Source organism: Cnephaeus nilssonii (genome assembly GCF_951640355.1).
Source record: "Cnephaeus nilssonii genome assembly, chromosome: 14".
Taxonomy (NCBI): Eukaryota; Metazoa; Chordata; class Mammalia; order Chiroptera; family Vespertilionidae; genus Cnephaeus; species Cnephaeus nilssonii.
This window is the reverse complement of record NC_137085.1, coordinates 15,076,442-15,098,180: the sequence shown is the minus strand read 5'-3', so window position 1 is coordinate 15,098,180 and position 21,739 is coordinate 15,076,442. Positions and strand designations below refer to the sequence as shown.

The window sequence follows — 21,739 nt, the reverse complement described above, 5'->3', positions numbered from 1 at the left end:
AGTCTCATTTGTTATAGGAAGCTTTGTTTTTCCTGAGCTCTTACATTAAGATCCTCACTGAAAGATTTAACCTGAGGTTTTATTTGTGTGTGTTTTTTAAAGAAAAATATTCTGTGTCTGAATGGATATACATTTTGTATTTGTGGTGTACAAATTAATAGATATTGGAGATATCCATTCCCTACTAAATACTAAAGTACTTGACTGGCTACTTATTTCCTAAAGAATGATGCTGGCATGCTCAACATGGCATTTTCATTGCCCATCACAATCTTTCCTCCACCTAATGTTCAGCTTCTTCTCTAGACTGGGATAGACCAAGGAACTATTCCATAGACCTCCTTTGCAGATTCAGCTTATCATTAGGCCATTCCCAATTCTAACAACAGTATTGCTCAGGACTTCTCTAAAAAAGACCACTCAGTGAGCCCTGTCTAAACCAGATGCTCACAGATGATGTAACGGCAGAGCAGTTACCCTGGCCAAAAGAGGAAAGGCCAAGGGCAGTGTGACTTACCGGTTTCTAGCTTTAAGCCATTCATTGCAGTGCCAAACTCCCATGTTAGAATCCCTTTCTTTGTATTAATTAAAGTAAATTCTCTAGATGTAAATCCCTATAAAGTATCGCCTACTTTTATACCTGGGCATTAAAGGTTGCTTCAGTTCTGATTTTATTTTTCCAACGTAGAAGTCTTTCTTTCTTACATTAATAATTAACCAGTAAACTAATTTACTCAAATTCTTTTAGCTGGGTTTATTTAAAAGGAGAGTAACTTCAAGAAAAAGGTTATACCCATGGTTTACTGCTGTCTCCAGCCATGGGTCTTTGGGGCATACTTTGTTTTTTAATCTTCCTGGGGAAAAGTTGGGGACAGGAACAAACGTAAGTAAAAGAACCTATCTTCATTTTCAATGTGTCTTAGTTGTGATGAATGAAAAGTAAAATCAGTTAACTTTGTTAATTTGAAAATTACTTTCTACTTCTGAGAATGCCAAGTGAATATTCTCATCTGGAAAGTCATGGAAGTATTTTGATTTGATGAATAGCTAACAATATGACAGTTTTTACGGGATTGCTATTTTTTTAAAAAAAATTACATAAGTGATTATTCAAATTCCACTTTGAAAAAGCACAAAATAATCTCTAGATGACAAACTTTCTGGTCATTTATTGCTTATTTATATTTAGTGCATTGTTTTCTAAATACTGTGCATAATTAAACAAGGGTTACTTGGGGGTTAATTCTAATACAGTGATTTGAAAAACTATTTTAATTATTTTTATATTTACGAGCTCATTCTTCACAATGGTTAGTGTTATTGAAATACTGTATATTTTAAACTATGTCTTAAAATAGAGATCTCATATCTAGAAATAACATTATTGAAAAGGAACTGAGTATCTAATTGAACCTACTAACTTCACATATGAGGATAAGTGCAACAGGGAAAGTGATTTACTAGCAGTCACTCTGTTAAAGAGAGACAGAAGCAGGACTAGTATTAAAGACTCCTCTTTACCATTTTAGTCTTTTTCCAGTTTATCATAAATGTATAAATATGTAAACTATATTATGGATATAAATGTGTACTTAGGATCTCATAAATCTGATTTCCTTGCATTGCTACAATCACCCCAGTACCTTTGGTATTTTTTATTTATTCATTTTTGAAAGACAAGTGGCTGAAGTTCAAAGAGATTGAGATTAAGTGGTAGAAATAGGACTAGGATTCTGAATTCTTCCTACACACTGTACTGGCCTTTAATAAGCATTGCCTCTCTTTCTCTTAAAAAAGTGAGAGTGTACCATTTACAACATGGTCATCAGTCAATTAAATTAATAAATTTATATACAGCTCGCATTCTAGTGGGAGAAGCAAATAATGAATGAACCAATGAATAAATAAGGTCAGATGATTATTAATGCTATGAAGAAAGAAGCAAAGGAGAGTAAAAGGATAAAAAAATGATGAGGAACTATTTGAAAATGTAGACATATAAGGTTCTTTTTAAAATTTATTTATTTTTTATTTTTTTCCATCACCATTCTCTAAGGCACTCATACAGAACTTGAAGGAAGTAAGGGAACAATCTTGGCAAATATCTGGGGAAAGAACATTCTAGGTAGAGGCCAAACTGACATTTTTGCCCCCCTGCAAGCTGAATGGCCTGATCCTCTGCAACTATTGAAAGAAAATTTAAAAAGTGAAAAATTCTTTAGATTAGATTGTGGTACTCATAAATCAGTATAGACCAAAACCTGTAAAAATGGTGGTTTCAGAGCCATCTTTTAGAGACTTGTAAACACTGAGTATTTTATGTTTCCCCACCACTACCACATAGACAATTCAAAATTAAAACAAAATACAAAATTTCTAAGAATATTGAAATTAAAAGACTTTTTTTTTCTAGATTTGCAAAACTCTTGATAAATTCAGTGTAGTACAGCAATTGAAAGTGTTACTTCAGGAAACAGGCTGCTCGAGAACAATTCCAAATTCTATAACTTATTAGCTGTGTGACCTTGGGCAAGTTAATTATCAGTTTTCTCATCTGTAAAATAGAGGTAATAAGACTTTTCTCAGAGAATGGTTGTAGCAATACAGTGAATTTATATATCTATAATATGCTTTAAAAGGTACTTAGCACATTGTAACATTTCTGTAAATTTACCTTATTATCATTAAAGCTAAAGTTTTCTTATTTTCCAATATTTCTGGGTAAGCACGTGGGGAAATCAGATGATGGTTGGAAGTCGGGAGATTCTTTTCTCTCTTTCATAACTTGACTGTAAATGGTTCCAAATTAGTTGTCATGTAGAATTGCCAGATGTTTAAAGGAGTTAATTGCCTCCAAATTAATTTCATTGTTACTAAACACTTGCTGATTTGAAAAGACTTTTTAAGTGTCATAATTTTGACAGGAGCTTGCAATAATTCTGCCAGTTGAAGTGATGAGCTCTTAGGTCTCAATCGTTATCTCCTTTTGGGTTGAAACACTCTTTTTTCTATGTAGTAGAATAAACACTCTTTTTTCTATGTAGTAGCTCTCACTATTCAAACTATATACTTTGTAATATAATGAATAACCTGGTTTATATTTGTAGGTTTTCTTTTAATAAACAATGAAAAAATCACACATTAAAAAATTTTATTTCAAAAACATATAATTCATATTCATTCTTGTATAAATCACATGAAAAATAAAACTGAGGGAACAGCCTGTGGCTGTGAACAAAGCTTGCAACTTTGACCTCAGTTTAACACAACCAAGAGAGATCTGAATATAAAGTCTTTCATTCATATATAAGCCAGGTGACCTCAGTCAAATAAACCTCTTATCGCTTGTAAAATAAGAAAACAATAGTATCTACGTCATTGGCTTGTTGTAAAGATTAAAAGAATCTATACTAATAAAAGGGTAATATGCTAATTAGACTGGACATCTTCCAGATGTCCTTCTGGACAAAGCCACGGTGGTGGGGGCCGAGGCAGAGGCGGTTAGGGGCGATCAGGCCAGCAGGGGAGGGCAGTTAGGGGCGATCAGGCTGGCAGGGAAGAACAGTTAGGATTGGGTCTAAACTGGCAGTTGGACATCCCCCAAGGGGTCCCGGATTGGAAAGGGTGCAGGCCAGGCTAAGGGACCCCCTCCCCTGCACGAATTTCGTGCACTGGGCTTCTAGTTGTATATAAAGTGCTAATACAGACACTCATATATGATAACTACTCAGTTACTTTTATTATCGTTATTATTGTATGATTGTGATTATTTGGTCTCTAAGGACTCTATAACTATTTGCATTTTCAAATGCATTCTCCCAAACTCACTTTTATTCTATCTTTTTAAAAAATCCACTCACTATAACACCAGTACTTCTAAGATTACTTCTTTTCAAATAATTTAGTGAAATTAATGAATCTTAACATTTATTGAGTACTAAGCATGCTAAGTGCTTTCATGTACATTGTCTCACTTCAACCTTACCTCAGCCTGGTAAAGAAGGTGATATTTTCACAGTTAAGTTATTTTTGTCTCAGAAAGGGTTAGTGACTTTAGCATGGTTACTCAGCCAGTAGGTGGCAGCGCTGGAATTCAATCACTGGTAACTGTTGCTTTTTTCTACTTTGGGCAAAAATAGTGACCCTATTTACATGTTCTAGTCAACACCATTAAGTCTTCCTTTGTTGCAGTAGCTCAGGAAGGTGTTATTACTACCTTCATAAATGTTAACTAAATCTCCAGTGCTGATTTCAAGCTATTTCTTCTTGGAGACTATGCTGAAATGACCATAGATCACAAATAAATTTTAATTAAGAAATTATTTTTAAGTTGACAAAATGTGCCTATTTTAAATTGAATATCTCAAGTGAGATGAAGAAATCAGAAGTATAACAAAGTATATCATATAGAGATACTGATCCTTCTCTTTTCCTGTTTCAACAGATATGTCATATCAGCACCAAAAGTACTTCGTGTTGGAGCATCTGAAAATATTGTAATTCAAGTTTATGGATACACTGAAGCATTTGATGTAACAATCTCCATTAAAAGTTATCCAGATAAAAAAATTAGTTATGCTTCAGCCTCTGTTACTTTATCCACAGAAAATAAATTCCAAAACTCTGCAATCTTAACAGTATGTATTTATCTTTTATTTTCTATAAACATATAAAATATTCTCAATTAAATGTGTTTAAAGTTTGAATATTGATAACATAGAGATTTGATCTTTTATAACATTATATCTTTGTGTGATTATTAAATGATGTATGTCAGTCACTAATGATAATATGAAGGAAACAGAAAGTTCTAAATAGGAAAATAAAATTGTACTAACATGTAAATAGTTGAAAATGCATTGAAAATACTTATTATCTGTGAAAATTATCATTAGAGAGAAATAGAGAAATATGATATGCATATTGATCTGTAATGCATTGCCTACAGAAAGCCATAGATTCTATTGAACATTTATAGTTAATAAAAAAAAAAACCTTGATCAAATAACTTTTCTTCCATTAAGTTATTATAATATAGCTTGGTTAGAAAGGTGCTTTCAACTCATTTCTTATTAAAAATTCTGATAATTAAAAATAATTTTCCATACTTATTTAGCAACGTGAATAAATATAACCAAAATATTATTTTAAATTACAATAAAAATTCAAAAATCAAGAACCAGAAAAATAAAAGACTACTAGGGCTCTGAGGTTCATTTATACCACTGTTTCTTAAAAGTGAGTTCTGTTTAAACAGTGCTAACTTAGTTAATTGGAAAGGAGATTAAGGTAGACAAATCATAAAAATTAGTGCATATCTTAAGCGTCTAATTTTATCTTAACATTATAATGTATCTTTATTTGCCAATTGTTTGATATTGTGCCAAGGTCTTTTCTTCATGTGCAGACCCACTGATTGGAACGCCAAATCTTATTTACTATGTGCCACACCTTTAACGAATCAACTTTGTTCTACAGTTTCTGTTTCTTTAAAGTGGACAAAGTACTTAAAGACACTTGCAAAGAACCTGAGTGCAGAATCTTAATAGCTTGTTACTGTTTTCCAAACTTTTTCAGTACTCTCACATATGTAATTTCAAGCAGTTGATTTTAGTGATTAACTTTTATCCTATGTGTCAAAGCCTAAGTTTTCAGAGAAGCACTTGTTTTTCTTTTATTACTTTTTATGTATTAAATTTGCATTCCATGCAACGTAAAGTGGATAATTATAATTACTTACAAATATTGGAAAGCATGCAGCTCAACTGGTGGGAACAGAAGGATATAGATATAATACAAAGTGTCCAGATATCAGTGAGGATGTTGAAGGGAAGAAATGGAGACCATGAGCTAATCCAGCAAACTGATGAAGTAAAAGAGAGCTTCTATAGTGAAAAAGGGCTCTAGCTGTTTTGGCTCAGTGGATAGAGCATCAACCTGCAGACTGAAGGGTCCTGGGTTTGATTCTGGTCAAGGGCACATGCCTGGGTTGCGGGCTTGATCCTCAGTAGGGGACGTGCAGGAGGCTCTCTCATCATTGATGTTTGTATTTCTCTCTCCCTCTCCCTTCCTCTCTGAAATCAATAAAAACACATTTTAAAAAAGAGAGAGCTTCAATAGTATAAATAGTTTTACTAAATGCATATAACATTTAGGAAACACTTTTAATTGCTTAAAACTAAATGTTGGTTATGATATTTAACACTGAAGGGCTTTGGGCAAAATTTATTAGAAAATCAAAATATTTTATAACCTTAAAACTATTATGTTCTTTTTTAATCAACATTTCTGTTACAGATACAACCCAAACAATTGCCTGGAGGGCAAAACCTAGTTCCACACGTGTATTTGGATGTTTTATCAAAGCATTTTTCAAAATCAAAAAAAATGCCATTAACCTATGACAATGGATTTCTCTTCATTCAAACAGACAAACCTGTTTACACTCCAGAACAATCAGGTAGAGTATAAGGTGCTTCTTCCCCTGGGGAGGACAATTGACACTACTTAGAGCTTTCTAACACTTGAAATTATGTGGACACAGGTTTTTAAAAGAAAAGACTCATTAATAATTTATATATTTGCAGACTAACTTTTTCTTTCTTTTAAAAATAGATTTTGGTGTATTGACCATGTATTGATTTATTTTAATGAGATTCATCTCTTTTAAGAATGATTATTGTTAAAAAAACTAAAATACCCTGTGTTTAACAGAGTTTTTGATGCTATCAATTATTCTTACAGTAAAGGTTAGAGTTTATTCACTGAATGATGACTTGAAGCCAGCCAAAAGAGAAATTGTCTTAACTTTCATAGTAAGTATGTTATTTACTTAAATAATAATTTAACTCATTTTTAGGATAAGATACATTATTTTATAACCCTACCCTAATGCCATATGGACTCATTCAGTGTTCAGTAAATGGTGACTGAACACTTTCTGTGAATATAACATTGTATGTCTATATCTTTAAAATTGGCATGTGTAAAGAACCCATGAAAATGAAATCTCAATGATTTTAAACTAAATCATTTAAATATATACTTCATGATTTCTTTCTTTAAGAACATCAATCAATCACTAAGAATTAATTGAATATCTATTATGAGATTTTTTATTTGTACAATTCAAGATAAAGAATTATAACCTATGAAATTTACATTTAAGGACCTTAGAGTTTAATAACTAATATACTAACACATGAAAAATAGTGCTAAATCATGAGGTAAAGATGAGCAGTTACCTATTAATAGTATAGATGTATTAGTAATGACCCTTCACTATAGGCTACAGCACCTTTTCTCCTAATTGTACAATAGGACAAATGACACATAAGCTCAGAGGGAAGACAAAATAGGGGTGAGATTGAAGGATGATGTAATTCTTTTCTGGAATTGAATACGTAAAGGAAATCTTAATCTGGGTCTTAATGAAAGGAATAGCCATAGGTTTTTTTTAAAATAATAAAGAACTTCCCATGGTAATATACAGTATAGCTTGAGTTTAGCTCTTACAATAAGAAATGGGGATAGTACATAAACTGGCTGAATGATGTCAGAAGTCTGGAAGAGAACTAAGGAGAGGTAGTGTCAGCTCAAATACCCTTTTTCTGTCAGAAAATACTAGAGTATGTGGTCAGATGCTGTTTATTCCACCTTCTGCCCCTCTCAGTGGTTGAACTTGAGTGATGTAGAATCCTGACACCACACCAGGAAGAATGGATGCCAGATGTCTTGTGTAAGAGCTGTCCCAGGAAGACAGGATTGAGGAATTTGATCCCAGAGCAGTGGAGAGTCAGCATGCAGAAAGTGTCCTGAAAATGAAACCCGACAATGAAGGGGTCTGGGTTGCCTGTCACTACTTGAGCCGATTAAGCAGAGACAAGGATTGAATCGTATATGAGCATTTCATTTTCCAATATTGCCGGCAACATGGGAGAGCAGTGGTCATCCACAGAAATCTGTTCCACATACCCGCCGGCCCATGCCCCTATAAACAAGTTGCTTATATTGGGTAGAAGGACAAAGATTAGGAATGGGTAAAGTGGTTATAGATTACAGGCAATGCAGGCTAGGGGTTACAAAGGGTAGGTGCTTCCAGGTGGTTACAGTCCAGGATTCCATTGTTTGGGCAACAAAGTTGTTAATCTTTTCATGATGATAGGCAGTTCTCAGATAAGGAGAATGGACCACATTTTGAGTTTAACTCCCAGGTCCCAGGGCGGGCATACAACTCCCAGCCAGGTCAGAGCAGTCTTTCTTTAATCAGAACAAAACAATCACGGTTAACAGAGCATGATTAATATTTCTTATAACTATAGCTATTCCCCACTATTCTATTTCTGCCCCTAACAAAAACAGTACTTGAGAGAGATCATCTTAGAAGCACCGTGTACAGTGGACTGCAGGGATAAAGATCAGCCTAGAACAGTGGTCGGCAAACTCATTAGTCAACAGAGGCAAATACCAACAGTACAACGATTGAAATTTCTTTTGAGAGCCAAATTTTTTAAACTTAAACTATATAGGTAGGTACGTTGTTATTAACTTAATTAGGGTACTCCTAAGCTGGCCTTTGCTAAAAACTCAAGGGGCCAAAGAGCCGCAGTTTGCTGACCACTGGCCTAGAAGATATTTAGCTTCAATTCTAATTCTTTTTCAAAATGGACCTTTGCAACTCAAGAAAAAAAATACCTCAAAAATCCGACCATTAATTTCACAGTCATGGCATATAGTGGTGAATTTCTGGGTTAAGTTCAAAATGGATCTCTACATGTAGTCCAGAGAAAATAAGAAACCTCATTTAAGTTATTTCCAAGCCCACACACAAAAGGAAGCTGATGGGAAAGCTTTGTGAAAACTTTAAAGTTTGTTTAACTAATTTGAATGTTTTATCAAGCTCAAAATGACCATACTGCAACTATAAAGTATCTAGCTAATAAATGCATTTTATAGATTTTGGTATCTATAAAGCCTGTGAGTTCACATTTGATTAATTATAACATCAGTTATTTCTACACTTAGTTTTTTTAGTTACACAAGATAGAGTTGAGTCTCATCTAAATAACCGAGACTAGGATACCTGGAAACTGATTTATACGTGTGTGTGTGTGTGTGTGTAAGTGTGTGTGTGTGTGTGTGTGTGTGTGTGTGTGTGTCAAGAGAGGGAGAAGGGGTCCAAAAAGAGAGAGGGAAGTGGCTTAAATGAACCATATTTGCGTTCCACACATTTAAATAATCTTTCTCCTTCATATTTAATTTGAAGGCATGGATATTTGTTAGTAAATATTTCTGTAGATCAAATATAATATAATCAGTTAATTTTTAAAATGCAGTTTATGTGCTTTGATATTGTTTGTTTCTATTCAAAGGATCCTCAAGGATCAGGAGTTGACATTGTAGAAGAAAGTGATTATACTGGAATTATCTCTTTTCCTGACTTCAAGATTCCATCTAATCCTAGGTATTTTAAAATATTTGTTAATAAAGTTTTCTCTAAGAAACACATCTGGAACTTTTGGTGGTGAGGCAGATCACCAGTCAAATGAAGCAACCTACTGTGAAAGAAATGAGGATTTGCAAAATCTTTTAAAGAGTAATGAGAAGCTAGACTCAATTTGTGGGGGAGGGGAGAAGAGAATTTCCCAATACTTCTCATCAATCTATTTTACACATAGAAATTAAACTTTGGAAGAGGAAAAAATAGACCCCAGACTTACTTCCTTTTTTTCTTTTTTCTTTTTTAATCAAAACCATCAGCCTTCCATCCTTTAAGAAAATCAAATAGACGATCAGTCTAAAAGGCTAGTGTGGTCCCGTGCCTTGCTCTGAAAGTTATAAATATATTACTATTTGTAGTCTTTTCTGCATAGACTATCATATTTCAAGAGGGAGGATGTTCTTGGAGCTATTTCTTCCATTTGGCCTCATGTTAAGGGATTTAAGAATATGTTTAAACAGAATCCAATGTAAAAAAATATTTAGTGAACACATTCCTAGTATGTGCAAAGTACAATAGGAGTGAGAGATATAAAATAGGAATGAAGAATCCACAGTTCCTGCCTTCAACTTGTTTAGAGTAGGACAAATAAGATAGGTGCAGCTATAAATGACCAAATTACTTTAAAGCAAAATCTTTTTGTGGTCATTTTTTGCTTTGTCCTCTAGAAGGTAGTTTATAGTTAATTTACTGTACTGAAGGTTATCTAGAAATTTGGATTAAATTGGAGAACTTAAATAATTTGGATAATTTTTAAATTGTATACTTTCTTGAAAATATTACATACCCTGTAGCACAGAACTGAACCTATTTTACAACTATTACCGTTTCTCCAACTGTTATAATTTCTTTATCTTGTGCCATTTGCTCTGTGACAGATTATGTGCCAACCACGGTAGCTTCTCATGGCCAGCATTTTCATGCTCCAGTACCTTTGCACATGTTGTTTCCTCTGCTTAGTGTTTTACCTTGTTCTTCATAAAGCTGGCTTCTTCCCATTCTGTAGAAAACAGGTTAAATGCTCCCTTTTCAAAGACGTTAGTCCTGGACACATGATCTAATGTAGTCTCTCTCTTTCTTTTATTCTCTTATTTCTTAGTGGCACTTATTTCAATTTTACAATTATTTATTTAATTATTTACTTGCCTTTTATTCCCACTAGACTGTAAACTCCTTGAGGACAGGGATCGTGTTTTTATTGTTCACTGTTATATCTCCAGCACTTCAACATAACAGGCACATTGAATTAATGATGATGATAATAGTCAATGTATTGATTGATAACCGGTATGCAAAGTAGATATTGTCTTTCCCATTTCACAAATGAGGTTAAGCAACTTCCCAAGTATCCAATTTGCTAATAAATGGAAAAATAAAAATTTAAAATCCCATGAACTATTAGCTCTATGAAGATGGACCTTTTTATCTTGTTTATTTTTTTTATCTCCAGTGTTTAATCCAATGCTCAGTAAATAATTTTGACTGAAGGTTTTTAATTAAACCCAGATAATTTTCCTCTTTGAACAAGCCATACTTTGTTTCCAGCTATAGCTTCTTTTAATTGAGGTGTGAATTTTATCATTTGGATAGGCTTGTCCTGAATTATATGTTTCTAGAGACATTATTATGAATGTCCTACTATAGTGTAGATTTTAATATTATATTATTATAATAAAGCTCCAGAATCAAGTAAATTCTCAAGTATCATAAGCTCTTCACTTCAAAGCTATTGACAATCCTACATAATAAAATGGTAATATGTAAATTACCATCACTCCGCTACACCCACGATTGGGCCAGCAGGAGGCGCAGGGGGCGGGACTCAGGGTGGCCGGGGTAGCTGATTGGGCCAGCAGGACGCTGAGCTCAGCGTCTGTGTCATGGCTGCGCCGGAGGCTTTCGGAAGGCTGGTGCACCGGCGGACAGCCGGCCAGCTCCCCCGCTTTGGCTTTTGATCAGCGTCTGTGTCATGGCTGCGCCAGAGGCTTTCGGAAAGCCTGGTGCACCGGCGGACAGCCGGCCAGCTCCCCCGCGATCAAAAGCCAAAGCGGGGGAGCTGGCCGGCTGTCTGCCCTGGCACAAGGGCTTTCGAAAGCCTCCGCCGCGCCGGAGGCTTTCGGAAGGCCTGGTGCACCTGCGGACAGCCGGCCAGCTCCCCCGCGATCAAAAGCCAAAGCGGGGGAGCTGGCCGGCTGTCTGCTCTGGCACAAGGGCTTTCGAAAGCCTCCGCCGCGCCGGAGGCTTTCGGAAGGCCTGGTGCACCTGCGGACAGCCGGCCAGCTCCCCCGCGATCAAAAGCCAAAGCGGGGGAGCTGGCCGGCTGTCTGCTCCGGCACAAGGGCTTTCGAAAGCCTCCGCCGCGCCGGAGACTTTCGGAAGGCCTGGTGCACCGGCAGACAGCCGGCCAGCTCCCCCGCGATCAAAAGCCAAAGCGGGGGAGCTGGCCGGCTGTCTGCTCCGGCACAAGGCCTTTCGAAAGCCTCCGCCGCGCCGGAGGCTTTCGGAAGGCCTGGTGCACCGGTGGACAGCCAGCCCGCTGGTGCACCAGGTGCATGATTAAATCATGCACTGGGCCTCTAGTATTAAGATAAAGTACCTGAAAAAATAACACAACATATGAAAAACTAATTACTAAACAGTTTCTAATATCCCCAAAACACTCAGCTATTTCCATTTATTGCAAATAAAATATATCACTTATACTATATACATCTTAACTTACTTTTCCCTCCTCAAAACAAGAATTGATTAGATTTCTGCTGGGTAAATTAAAAATATTTGAAGACTTCTGTAATTTTAAATATCTTGCTTTCACAGATATGGTATGTGGAAAATTCAAGCTAAATATAAAGAGGACTTTTTAACAACTGGAACTGCATACTTTGAAGTTAAAGAATATGGTAATTTTTGACAAAAGTTTATAAAGAATTAATGCTTTTGCAATAATTATTTTCATTAATTAATTTAATGTAAATTCAATCCCTGAAGAAAAGGCAACCTACTGATATAGTCAGAAGTACTGGTGGAGGGGGTGAGAGTGATTGTCCCCATTCCTAGGCTCTAGTTTCAGCATGCTTTTGTTAACCTTGAATAAATACACCAACCTCTCTGGACCTTTGTTCCTCATCATAGAACTTGAAGAGTCCTAGCCTCCTCAGGAGCTTGACTAGTTAAGGTATTTTTCCAAATTATGATTTTAGGAGAAATTTACTCAGAGATGAGGTAAATGGAACCCAGAAAGACTAATAGAAGATTTACTAAAGTCATTACAACCAAGTAGTGACAGAACAAGGACAGCAATTTCCTTACCTCTAGTCCAATGCTATTTTTCTTCTGGTTCACAAATCCCTAATATATTTATTTGGAAATTAAAGATATTCTTATTTTGAAATCAATCACATTAAAGGACTAATAATTAACATATAAATAGATTAATCTTTCCATTTTTAATAGTTTTTATTAGAGTAGTTGTGTGTTGTAATATCAAATTTAACTTTCTTGAAGTCATTTTTAATCCCACATAAACACACAAATTTAACAATTGAACAAAACAATGAAAACAGATTTGTTACAATGAAACTCAACTTTAAGGATTATAGGCTTGCCCAGCCAGTGTGGATCAGTGGTTGATCGTTAACCTATGAACCAGGGGCGTGCAGGAGGCAGCCGATCAATGATTCTTTCTCATCATTGATGTTTCTATCTCTCTATCCCTTTCCCTTCCTCTCTGAAATCAATAAAAATAAATAAATAAATAAAGATGATAGACTCTCCATACATATAATTACAACCAACCTCCCTTCAAGTGTTTTTGCTGCTTTCTGTATATATCTAAAATTCATCTACCTCTTATTATCTGTGGCCACCCTCATCTATTCATCACCAGGCTTTCTCCTGGATTACTGCAAAGCCTCTTGATTGCTATCTCTGCTTCCAAACTCTGTCCCCTTGGTTTTAGCCAAAATAATGTTGAAATGCAAATCTCATCATGTTATATCACTATTGAAAAGTCCCCAATAGTTCCTCCTTCCTTTTATAATGAAAATCAAAATCTCTAATTCGAGCTGGCCTACCTCCTCTTCAGCCTCATTTTATACTACTCTCACCCTTGCTTTTCTCCAACAATGGGTACTTTGTGCATGATATTCCATCTGTCTACAACACTTTTCCCCTCCCTCATTGCCTAGCCAGTTCCTACTTACCTTTCAAGTCTCAACGGATAAGCCATTTATTCAGAAAAGCTTTCCCTGAATTCTCTTTCCTGAGTAGGATTATCTGTATTTCTTCATATCTGTTTTCATAACTGTGGCTTAGGTGTTTATCTGTGCTTATGCCTGTCTTCCCTGCTTGACTGTGAGCTCATTAAGGACAGGGTTTGTGTCAGTTTTGTTCACTGGTATATCACGGTTGATTGGAGTGTCCCTGCTATATGGATGAAAGGGTGAAATATTTCCTTGCATTTCATATCCTGGAGAGAGCACATCTACCTGGATCTTTGATAACATAGGAACACAGCCTAGAGCAACAAATGGCATTGTTCTTTTACTTCTAGCCTTCACCATCCAGAAAACACATAAACCGTATCTGTAGCTAACTATCTCACTTACAGTTGTTTGCCAGTCTATGTCCACAATATCAGGGTCACTCAATCACCCAATTTTCTATTAACTGCTATGTAGGTTAATAGAATTAGAATCCCAAAGCCCTGGTACACAGCCTGAAGAAATATAAAGAGAAAACAGTGGCATTTCAACAGGTGATATTATTTTCTCTTGGGCAATCAAGATACAAAAAAAGGGGGGGGGGGAACCCAACTCCTTTCTGCTCTAATTTTTACTTTTGCATGGGTATTATTTCTTAAAGTTCATTATAAACTCTCTTTTCTTTTTTTAAATATACTAGAGGCCTGATGCACGAAATTCATGCAAGGGGCTTGGCCCTCGCAGCCCCGGCTGCCTCACTGCCCCGCCCCCTGCCCATTGGTCATTCCGGAAGGTCGTTCCACCGTTTGGTCTAATTAGCTTATTAGCTCTTTATTATATAGGATTTTTATTGATTTCAGAGAGGAAGGGAGAGGGAGATAGAAACATCAATGATCAGAGAATCACTGATTGGCTGTCTCCTACATGCCCCCCACTGGGGATCAAGCCTGCAACCTGGGCATGTGCACTGACTGGAATTGAACCATGACCTCCTGGTTCATAGGTCGACATTCAACCATTGAGCCACACTGGCTGGGCATAAACTCTCTCTTCTTGACTAAAGTCAGAGTTTTATGCCAGACTGGGAGGATTTTATCTACTGGACAAAAAAGGAAAATGTTAAATAAACAGGAATTTTCTATTTTTAATTTAATAAACATTTATTAAATATTTATTATGTATAAGACTTATGAGAAGGACAAGAGGGGAAGATATATAAAGATATATAGAGAACATTTTGTTTTCAAGGAATCCACACTCGAGTCAAGGAAATAAACAATTGCCTATAATAAATGCTGTAATCTAAGTATAAACAAAGTGCTTCTGATACATAGATAGCTGGATTGACCTCTGATTATTGGAGTAGGAGATTTCCCAGTGATGTCGTAATTGTTGTTGTTGTCCCTGATAATGATGATGACTACAGCTGGATGTTGTGTTGATGTTACATCAACTGTACCAGACACAAGGCTGCTCTAATTTAAGTGGTAATATTGCCTTTTCCTTTTTACTTTCAGTGTTGCCACAGTTTTCTGTCTCAATAGAACCAGAAAATAGTTTTATTGGTTATAAGAACTTCAATAATTTTGAAATCACTATAAAAGCAAGGTAAGAAAGTTATTTATTTTTTATATTATCCAGCTAAATTAAGTGCCAAAATGAGATCTGTGATTTTTTCCCCCAGTTTTATTGAGATTTAATTGACATATAACATTGTGAATGTTTAAGATGCACAATATGTTGATTTAATACATTCATGTTGTTGAGATCTTTGATTTATTGGCAATGTCTGCCATGAGTTTGGCATTGACTGATTGAGGAGACATTATACCTATAGTTTATTTGCTCATTCTGATGTAAGCTGGTTCTGATTTTAGCTTTGTTGTTATTCACCAGCAAAAATAATCCTAAAGAATCACTGTGTACATTTAGGAAACAGCATGACTTAGGATATTGGGACTGAGATATGAAACCTTCTTTCCTTTTCATTTATTAACTAGAGGCCCAATGCATGAAATTTGTGTAAGAATAGGCCTTCCTTCCCAGACTGCCAGCAATGGCTTCCTTCTGGCACCTGGGACCCGGGCTTCCCTCCAGCCACCAGCAGGCACCCAGGACCTGGGCTTACCTTGCAGCCCCAACTTCGTCCAGAAGGACATGCGGTCTAATTAGCATATTATACTTTTATTATTATAGACTAGAGGCCCGATGCACAAAGATTCATGTAAGAATGGGCCTTCCTGGCAGCCAGCACCACCTTCACTCCGGCTGGAGCCCCCTTTCCACCTTTGTCAGGCCCGGAACTGCCTTTCTGCCTTCACTCTGGCCCAGAGCCGCCTTTCCGCCTTCCCACACTGCCCAGAGGCCTGGAGCGGCTGTGGTGGTGAGGAACGCCCCCAGCTGCTAGGCGCCTGTGTATGCAAATTAACCCACCATCTTTGTTGGGTTGATTTGCATACTCACTCCTGATTGGCTGGTAGGCGTTGCAAAGGTACAATTTGCATCTTTCTCTTTTATTAGTTTAGATGGCTTAATCAGCCAACTAGTGCTCCATAACTACTTCAAGACTCAATGCCTTAAAACTATGGCCAATTATAAGTTAGCTGGCAGTTCTGCTGATCTAGACTAGGCTCATCTCAGCTGGACTCACCCATATACCTGCAGTCATTTGGCAGGTCAGCTGGAGGCTGGCTGGTTTAGGGAGGTCTTACTCACATGTCTGGTAATTGGCTGGCAGTTAACTGAAGCTACAAGGATGATTGGACTATGTGCATCTCTCACCAACTAACAGGCTAGCCTGTAGCAGCAGAAATACTTGAAGAAAAAATATGGAAGCATAAAAGTCCTCTAAAGGCCTAAGCTTGAGACTGGCACACCATCACTTCCACCACATTCTGTTGTCCAAAGCAAGTTACAAGATCAGCCCAGGAGGAAATAGACTCTCTTTACACTCTTTACACATAAATAGCTGCAAAGATGGTGAACATATGGGCAAGTGGAAATTGGGCTAGTTTTACAAGCAATCTACCATAAAAGTTTAGGTCATTAAAAAAGCAGTATCATTTAGTTATTAATAACAATAACCAATTTATATAACCTTATCAGGCAGTTTTGAAGCACTCTGTATATATTAGCTCATTTAATCTTTATGAACACTATGAGGTAGGCACTATTGCTATCCCCATTTTACAAACAAAAAAATGGAGGTACAGAAATGTTAAGTAATTTGCCCAAGATTGCGCAGCTAGTAAGCCGCACAGTCTGTCTGGTTCTGAGTCCAGGCCCTCAAATGCTGTCCTGTACTAATTCTCTTCTAAAATAGAGTGTTTGTTACTTAGTCTAAAACACATAAAAGGCTCACCTGACATGGAATTATAAAAATTAATTTCTTCTAATGGAGACACGATTTGTTCAAACTCTGAATAAGGAAAGTTAATTCTTACTATAGTATTATTTGCTGTGTGGAAAATTTCCTTTACTCTTACTTTAATTCTAAACTGAAAAGGTTTAATATGCAATTAGGATTAAAATAAAATTTATCTCACATAACAGTAAGATTGGGCATGCTGCTTTAAATACATAAAAGGAAATAGGAAGCAGCTCCCCACTGACATCAAAATCATTAAGGAAGCTGTGTGTTCTGTAGGAAAAGGCTCCGGACCTGAGTCTTTTGATTTCCTCAAGATCAGTTTTTTTCATTAAGCACATAGTTATAAAATCTGCACTTTGGCTTTATTATTGTAATTTTATGAGGATGAAATGTAATTGTGGATGGAAGACAATTTAGAGTGTATCAAGTACGCAATGTAATTTCAAATTGTTAGTTTATCTGAATTTTATTTTTATAACCTTGATAGCCAAATAATCTTATGGTATTACTGTTTGACAGATATTTTTATAACAAAGTTGTTGCTGAGGCTGAAGTTTTTGTCTCTTTTGGAATAAAAGATGACTTACATGATGATAACAAAGAAATGATGGAAAAAGCAATGCAAAGCACAGTGGTAAGATGTTAAGATGTTCACTCGTACCTAAAGATACATCATAAATGCTAGAGATGGAAAATAACTTTAAAATTATCTAGTCTGATCCCTAATTTTATATGGGGATGGGAAATGGAAGCTGAAACTCTTCATTGGCTTCTCATTGTCCTTAGGATAAAGCCAACTTTCCATGACATCAGCCTCCCTCGCCAGCCTATCTTCTGCCACTTCCCACCTTCCTCTCCTTTACACTAGTCTCTCTTGCTTCCAGGCCTTTGCAGTGCTGCTCCTTCTTGAGAATGCTCTTGCCCTTTGTCTTCTCCTGCCTCTTCTTTGTCTGGCTAATTCCTCCTCAGACTTTAACTCTCAACCTTGACTCCTTTCCTCTGGGAAGTCTTCCTGATTCCTCTCAACTAGGTTAACTGCCCCTGCCAGGTACTCCCTTAGGCCTTGAGCCTCTCTTAGTAGAGTACGTTTTACGATTTATTCTCAATCAGGAACTATTTTTACCCCTAAGGGGAAATTTGGCGATGTCCCACAGACATTTGTCATTGTCCTAACAGGGGAAGAAGATGCTACTGGCACTTCATGGATAGAAGTCAGGAGTGCTGCTAAACTCCTACAATGTACAGAGCAGCACCCCCCAACAGAGTTATCCTTCCAAAATGTTAATAGTAATGGTTTATTTACTTTTCTATCATTTGTAATGTTTTATTTACCTTTCTATCATTTTCTACACTAAACCCTTTGTGAATCTGAATTGTTCCCACTATATACTCAGAGCCAGCATGGTTCCTGGCAGATAGTAGGTACTACTCTCTCTATACTTATGAGTGAATGAATTTGATACCATTGTAATGAACCCAGTTATTAATTAATAGAAAAGGAGCAGGGGAAGGCCAAATAGTATAGGCTTGCCATTTGTGCAACTTTGCTAGAAAGCTGCAATTTAGACACATGCCCAATAAAGTCTGAGTGAAATAGGGAAGTATTTGCCTGTCATTCATACCTGGGAACAGGTCATTGGTCAGAGTAGGAGTGGCCACTGCAAATATTTGAGATATTTAAATTTCTTAAACAAAGGAGTTATCTCTTTTGCTTGTTTCCTGGCCAGCAGGGGCCCTCACACTCCTGCATTTGCCCACATGGCCCATGGATAACAGACACACTGGGTTAATGGACTATACCTAGCCTAATGCTACACCAGACCCAGCTCCACCATGGAATAGAATCTCTGCACACTGGCTTTGCTTCTAATTCTGCTGAATCCCTAGCTGCACTTCTTCCAGGACTGGTTTAAGGGAAATGGGACTTTACAGACACAAGGATATAATTCCACACAAATAAAAATCACTCATCCACCAGTGCAAATCTCAGAAAATTCTTTTTCTCAAGATATCATGAGGATCTGACTTCCCAGCACCCAGTAGGGAAAGGGATACTCACTTTCACTGGTGGACACTGCATTTCCACCAATAACAAATTTATTGGCAAGTTACTTGTCCAAGGTTAAGTAAGAGCTAGTGGTTGCTGGGACCAGATTAGAGCCCTGGTCCCCTTTTCCCTTATTCATTTATTTTTACATTATACCACAGATGATAAGGACTCATGTCATTCTACTCAGTGTTATATATTCATGTAGTTTGCATCACCAGTTATTTAGCCTTTGCTTTCTCAAAAGACACTTTTATTTGTTCAAGATATAAATTAGATGCCTCTTTAAATATATATATATATATATATGCTAGAGGCCCATTGCAATTGGGGGGGAGGGGTGGCGGTCCCTCAGCTTGGCCTGTGCCCTCTCGCAGTCTGGGAGTCCTCGGAGGATGTCCGACTGACGGCTTAGGCTCGCTCCCCGCGGCAGTTGGACATCCTTAGTGCTGCTGCAGTGGCAGGAGAAGCTCCTGCCACCGCCTCTGCACTCGCCAGCCATGAGCCTGGCTTCTGGGCTTCTGACTGAGTGGCATTCCCCCTGTGACAGCGCACTGACCACCAGGGGGCAGCTTCTGCGTTGAGCATGTCATAGTGAGAGGTCATTCCACCGTTTGGTCAATTTGCATAATACCCTTTTATTATATAGGCTTTTTTATTGGTTTCAGAGAGGAAGGGAGAGGGATAGATAGAAACATCAATGATGAGAGACAATCATTGATTGGCGGCCTTCTGCACGCCCCTCACGGGGGATCAAGCCCACAGCCTGGGCATGTGCCCTTGACCAAAATCAAACCCAGGACTCTTCAGTCTTTAGACCAAAGCTCTAACCACTGAGAAAAACCTGCTAGGGCTAGATGCCTCTTTTTAATGCAAGATTCTATGCTATGCAACAGATGTATTTCAGAGGGAAGGGGGGGCAGCCGGAAGAGATTAACTAAAGAACTTATATGCATATAGCATAGCCCGTGGACAAACAATAGTGTGGGGAAGGCCAGGGGAGGGGGTGGGAATGTGGTAGGTAGAGGAGATCAAGGAGGTGCAGGGGGTGGGGAGGATAGGACCTCTGTAATACTTGCAACAATAAAGATTTTTTTAAAATGGTTCTATACTAGACACTGAGACTTAAAGCCAAATAATTCAAAAATCCCTGGCTTCAAGTTATTTAGTTTTAGAAGAAAAAAATAAGGCAAAATCTATTTTACTATTATGCTTAATAATTAAATGATACAGTATGACTTAACCCTATATGCCTTTACCCATTGTATGTTTTTAATTAATGTTTCAATATGTAAGCAGCAAAGCACAAATTAAATATAAAACCTAATAAGCTCTCAGTTAAGAGCAAAAGTAATCCGAGAGGCCTAGGAAGATAGATGATGACTTAGGGATTGGAAGAAGACATCTTTGTCAGCTAGTACAAAAAAGACCTAGTTGAATCAAACTATGTTGAAGACTCCCTGTGTCTATAATTCAATAATATAAATTAGAAAATAACATTCTGGGCTTAATTTTAGACCAGTCATTTACTTTATTGTTGATGCTCAACCATTCCTCTGACATTGACCTTCACTTTGAGAGGCTAGTAAAAGCAGATTTTGTTAATTTTTCCTTATAAGTTTTTCTCTGAAATAACTCTTTTATTTCCCCCTTTAAAAAGATGATAAATGGAATTGCTAAAGTCAAACTGAACTCTGAAATGGCAGTTAAAGAATTGTCCTACAGCAGTCTGGAAGACTTAAACGATAAGTACCTTTATATTGGTGTAACAGTCATAGAGTCTTCAGGTAAGTTTCTTCCTTCCTTCCTTCCTTCCTTCCTTCCTTCCTTCCTTCCTTCCTTCCTCCCTCCCTCCCTCCCTCCCTCCCTCCCTCCCTCCCTCCCTCCCTCCCTTCCTTCCTTCCTTCCTTTTCTTTTCTTTATCTTGGGAAATATTTAGACAGTATATTAAAGGTATAAATGATACCTACAGTTCTTTCATATTTAAATTTTACTTTTGTGTCATTAAAAGCTAGGATTAGAATATAGCTTTGCCACTCTAGTCATTGGGTTCCCATTGCTTCAACTGCAAGATAACACCTGCCCAATTGATATTCTGAGTGGCTCTGTAGGTTATCTGGCTTGAACATCCGGCACCCCAATATTCTCACCTGGTGAGAAACAATAAAAATGAAATTATGTATGTAAAAATGTTTGATAAAGTAGTATGAAAATGGAAGTTATTATCATTATCATTGTTTTAGTCTCCTTATCTGTGCAATGATGAAGTTGAACCAAATGCCACCTAAAGCCTTTTTCAGCCGTAATGTTCAGAAATTCTGTCTAAAATTGGAGGCAATAGTGTTTTTAAAATGGATACAATAATAGTATATAATTTGTAGTGTTGTGGTTAGGGTTGAAGAGTCAATATACCCAAAGCACTTAAAACAATACTTGTCATGCCCTGGCCATTGTGGGTCAGTTGATTGTCATCATCCCATGCACCAAAAGGTCTCTGGTTTATTTCCTGGTTAGGGCACATGCCTGGGTTTCAGTAGGGGGCATGTAGGAGGCAGCCGATTGATGTTTCTCTCTGATGTCTCTCTCTCTCTTCCGTTCTCCCTTCTTTCCTTTCCCTCTCC

The 21,739-nt window shown here is 37.1% G+C and overlaps 1 protein-coding gene across 1 annotated transcript in view; it reads left to right on the top strand.

Moving 5' to 3' along the window:
* The first annotated feature begins 804 nt into the window (after nucleotides 1–804).
* Nucleotides 805–21,739, top strand: part of C5 (complement C5) — an 84,477-nt gene continuing 63,542 nt past the window's right edge. Inside the window, exons 1-9 of the mRNA XM_079790439.1 lie at nucleotides 805–883; nucleotides 4,445–4,637; nucleotides 6,298–6,460; nucleotides 6,745–6,815; nucleotides 9,372–9,463; nucleotides 12,317–12,399; nucleotides 15,219–15,309; nucleotides 17,591–17,705; nucleotides 20,779–20,905. Coding sequence (XP_079646565.1) covers nucleotides 819–883; nucleotides 4,445–4,637; nucleotides 6,298–6,460; nucleotides 6,745–6,815; nucleotides 9,372–9,463; nucleotides 12,317–12,399; nucleotides 15,219–15,309; nucleotides 17,591–17,705; nucleotides 20,779–20,905 — 1,000 coding nt within the window. The 5' untranslated portion in view covers nucleotides 805–818. The remainder of the gene's footprint in view (nucleotides 884–4,444; nucleotides 4,638–6,297; nucleotides 6,461–6,744; nucleotides 6,816–9,371; nucleotides 9,464–12,316; nucleotides 12,400–15,218; nucleotides 15,310–17,590; nucleotides 17,706–20,778; nucleotides 20,906–21,739) is intronic.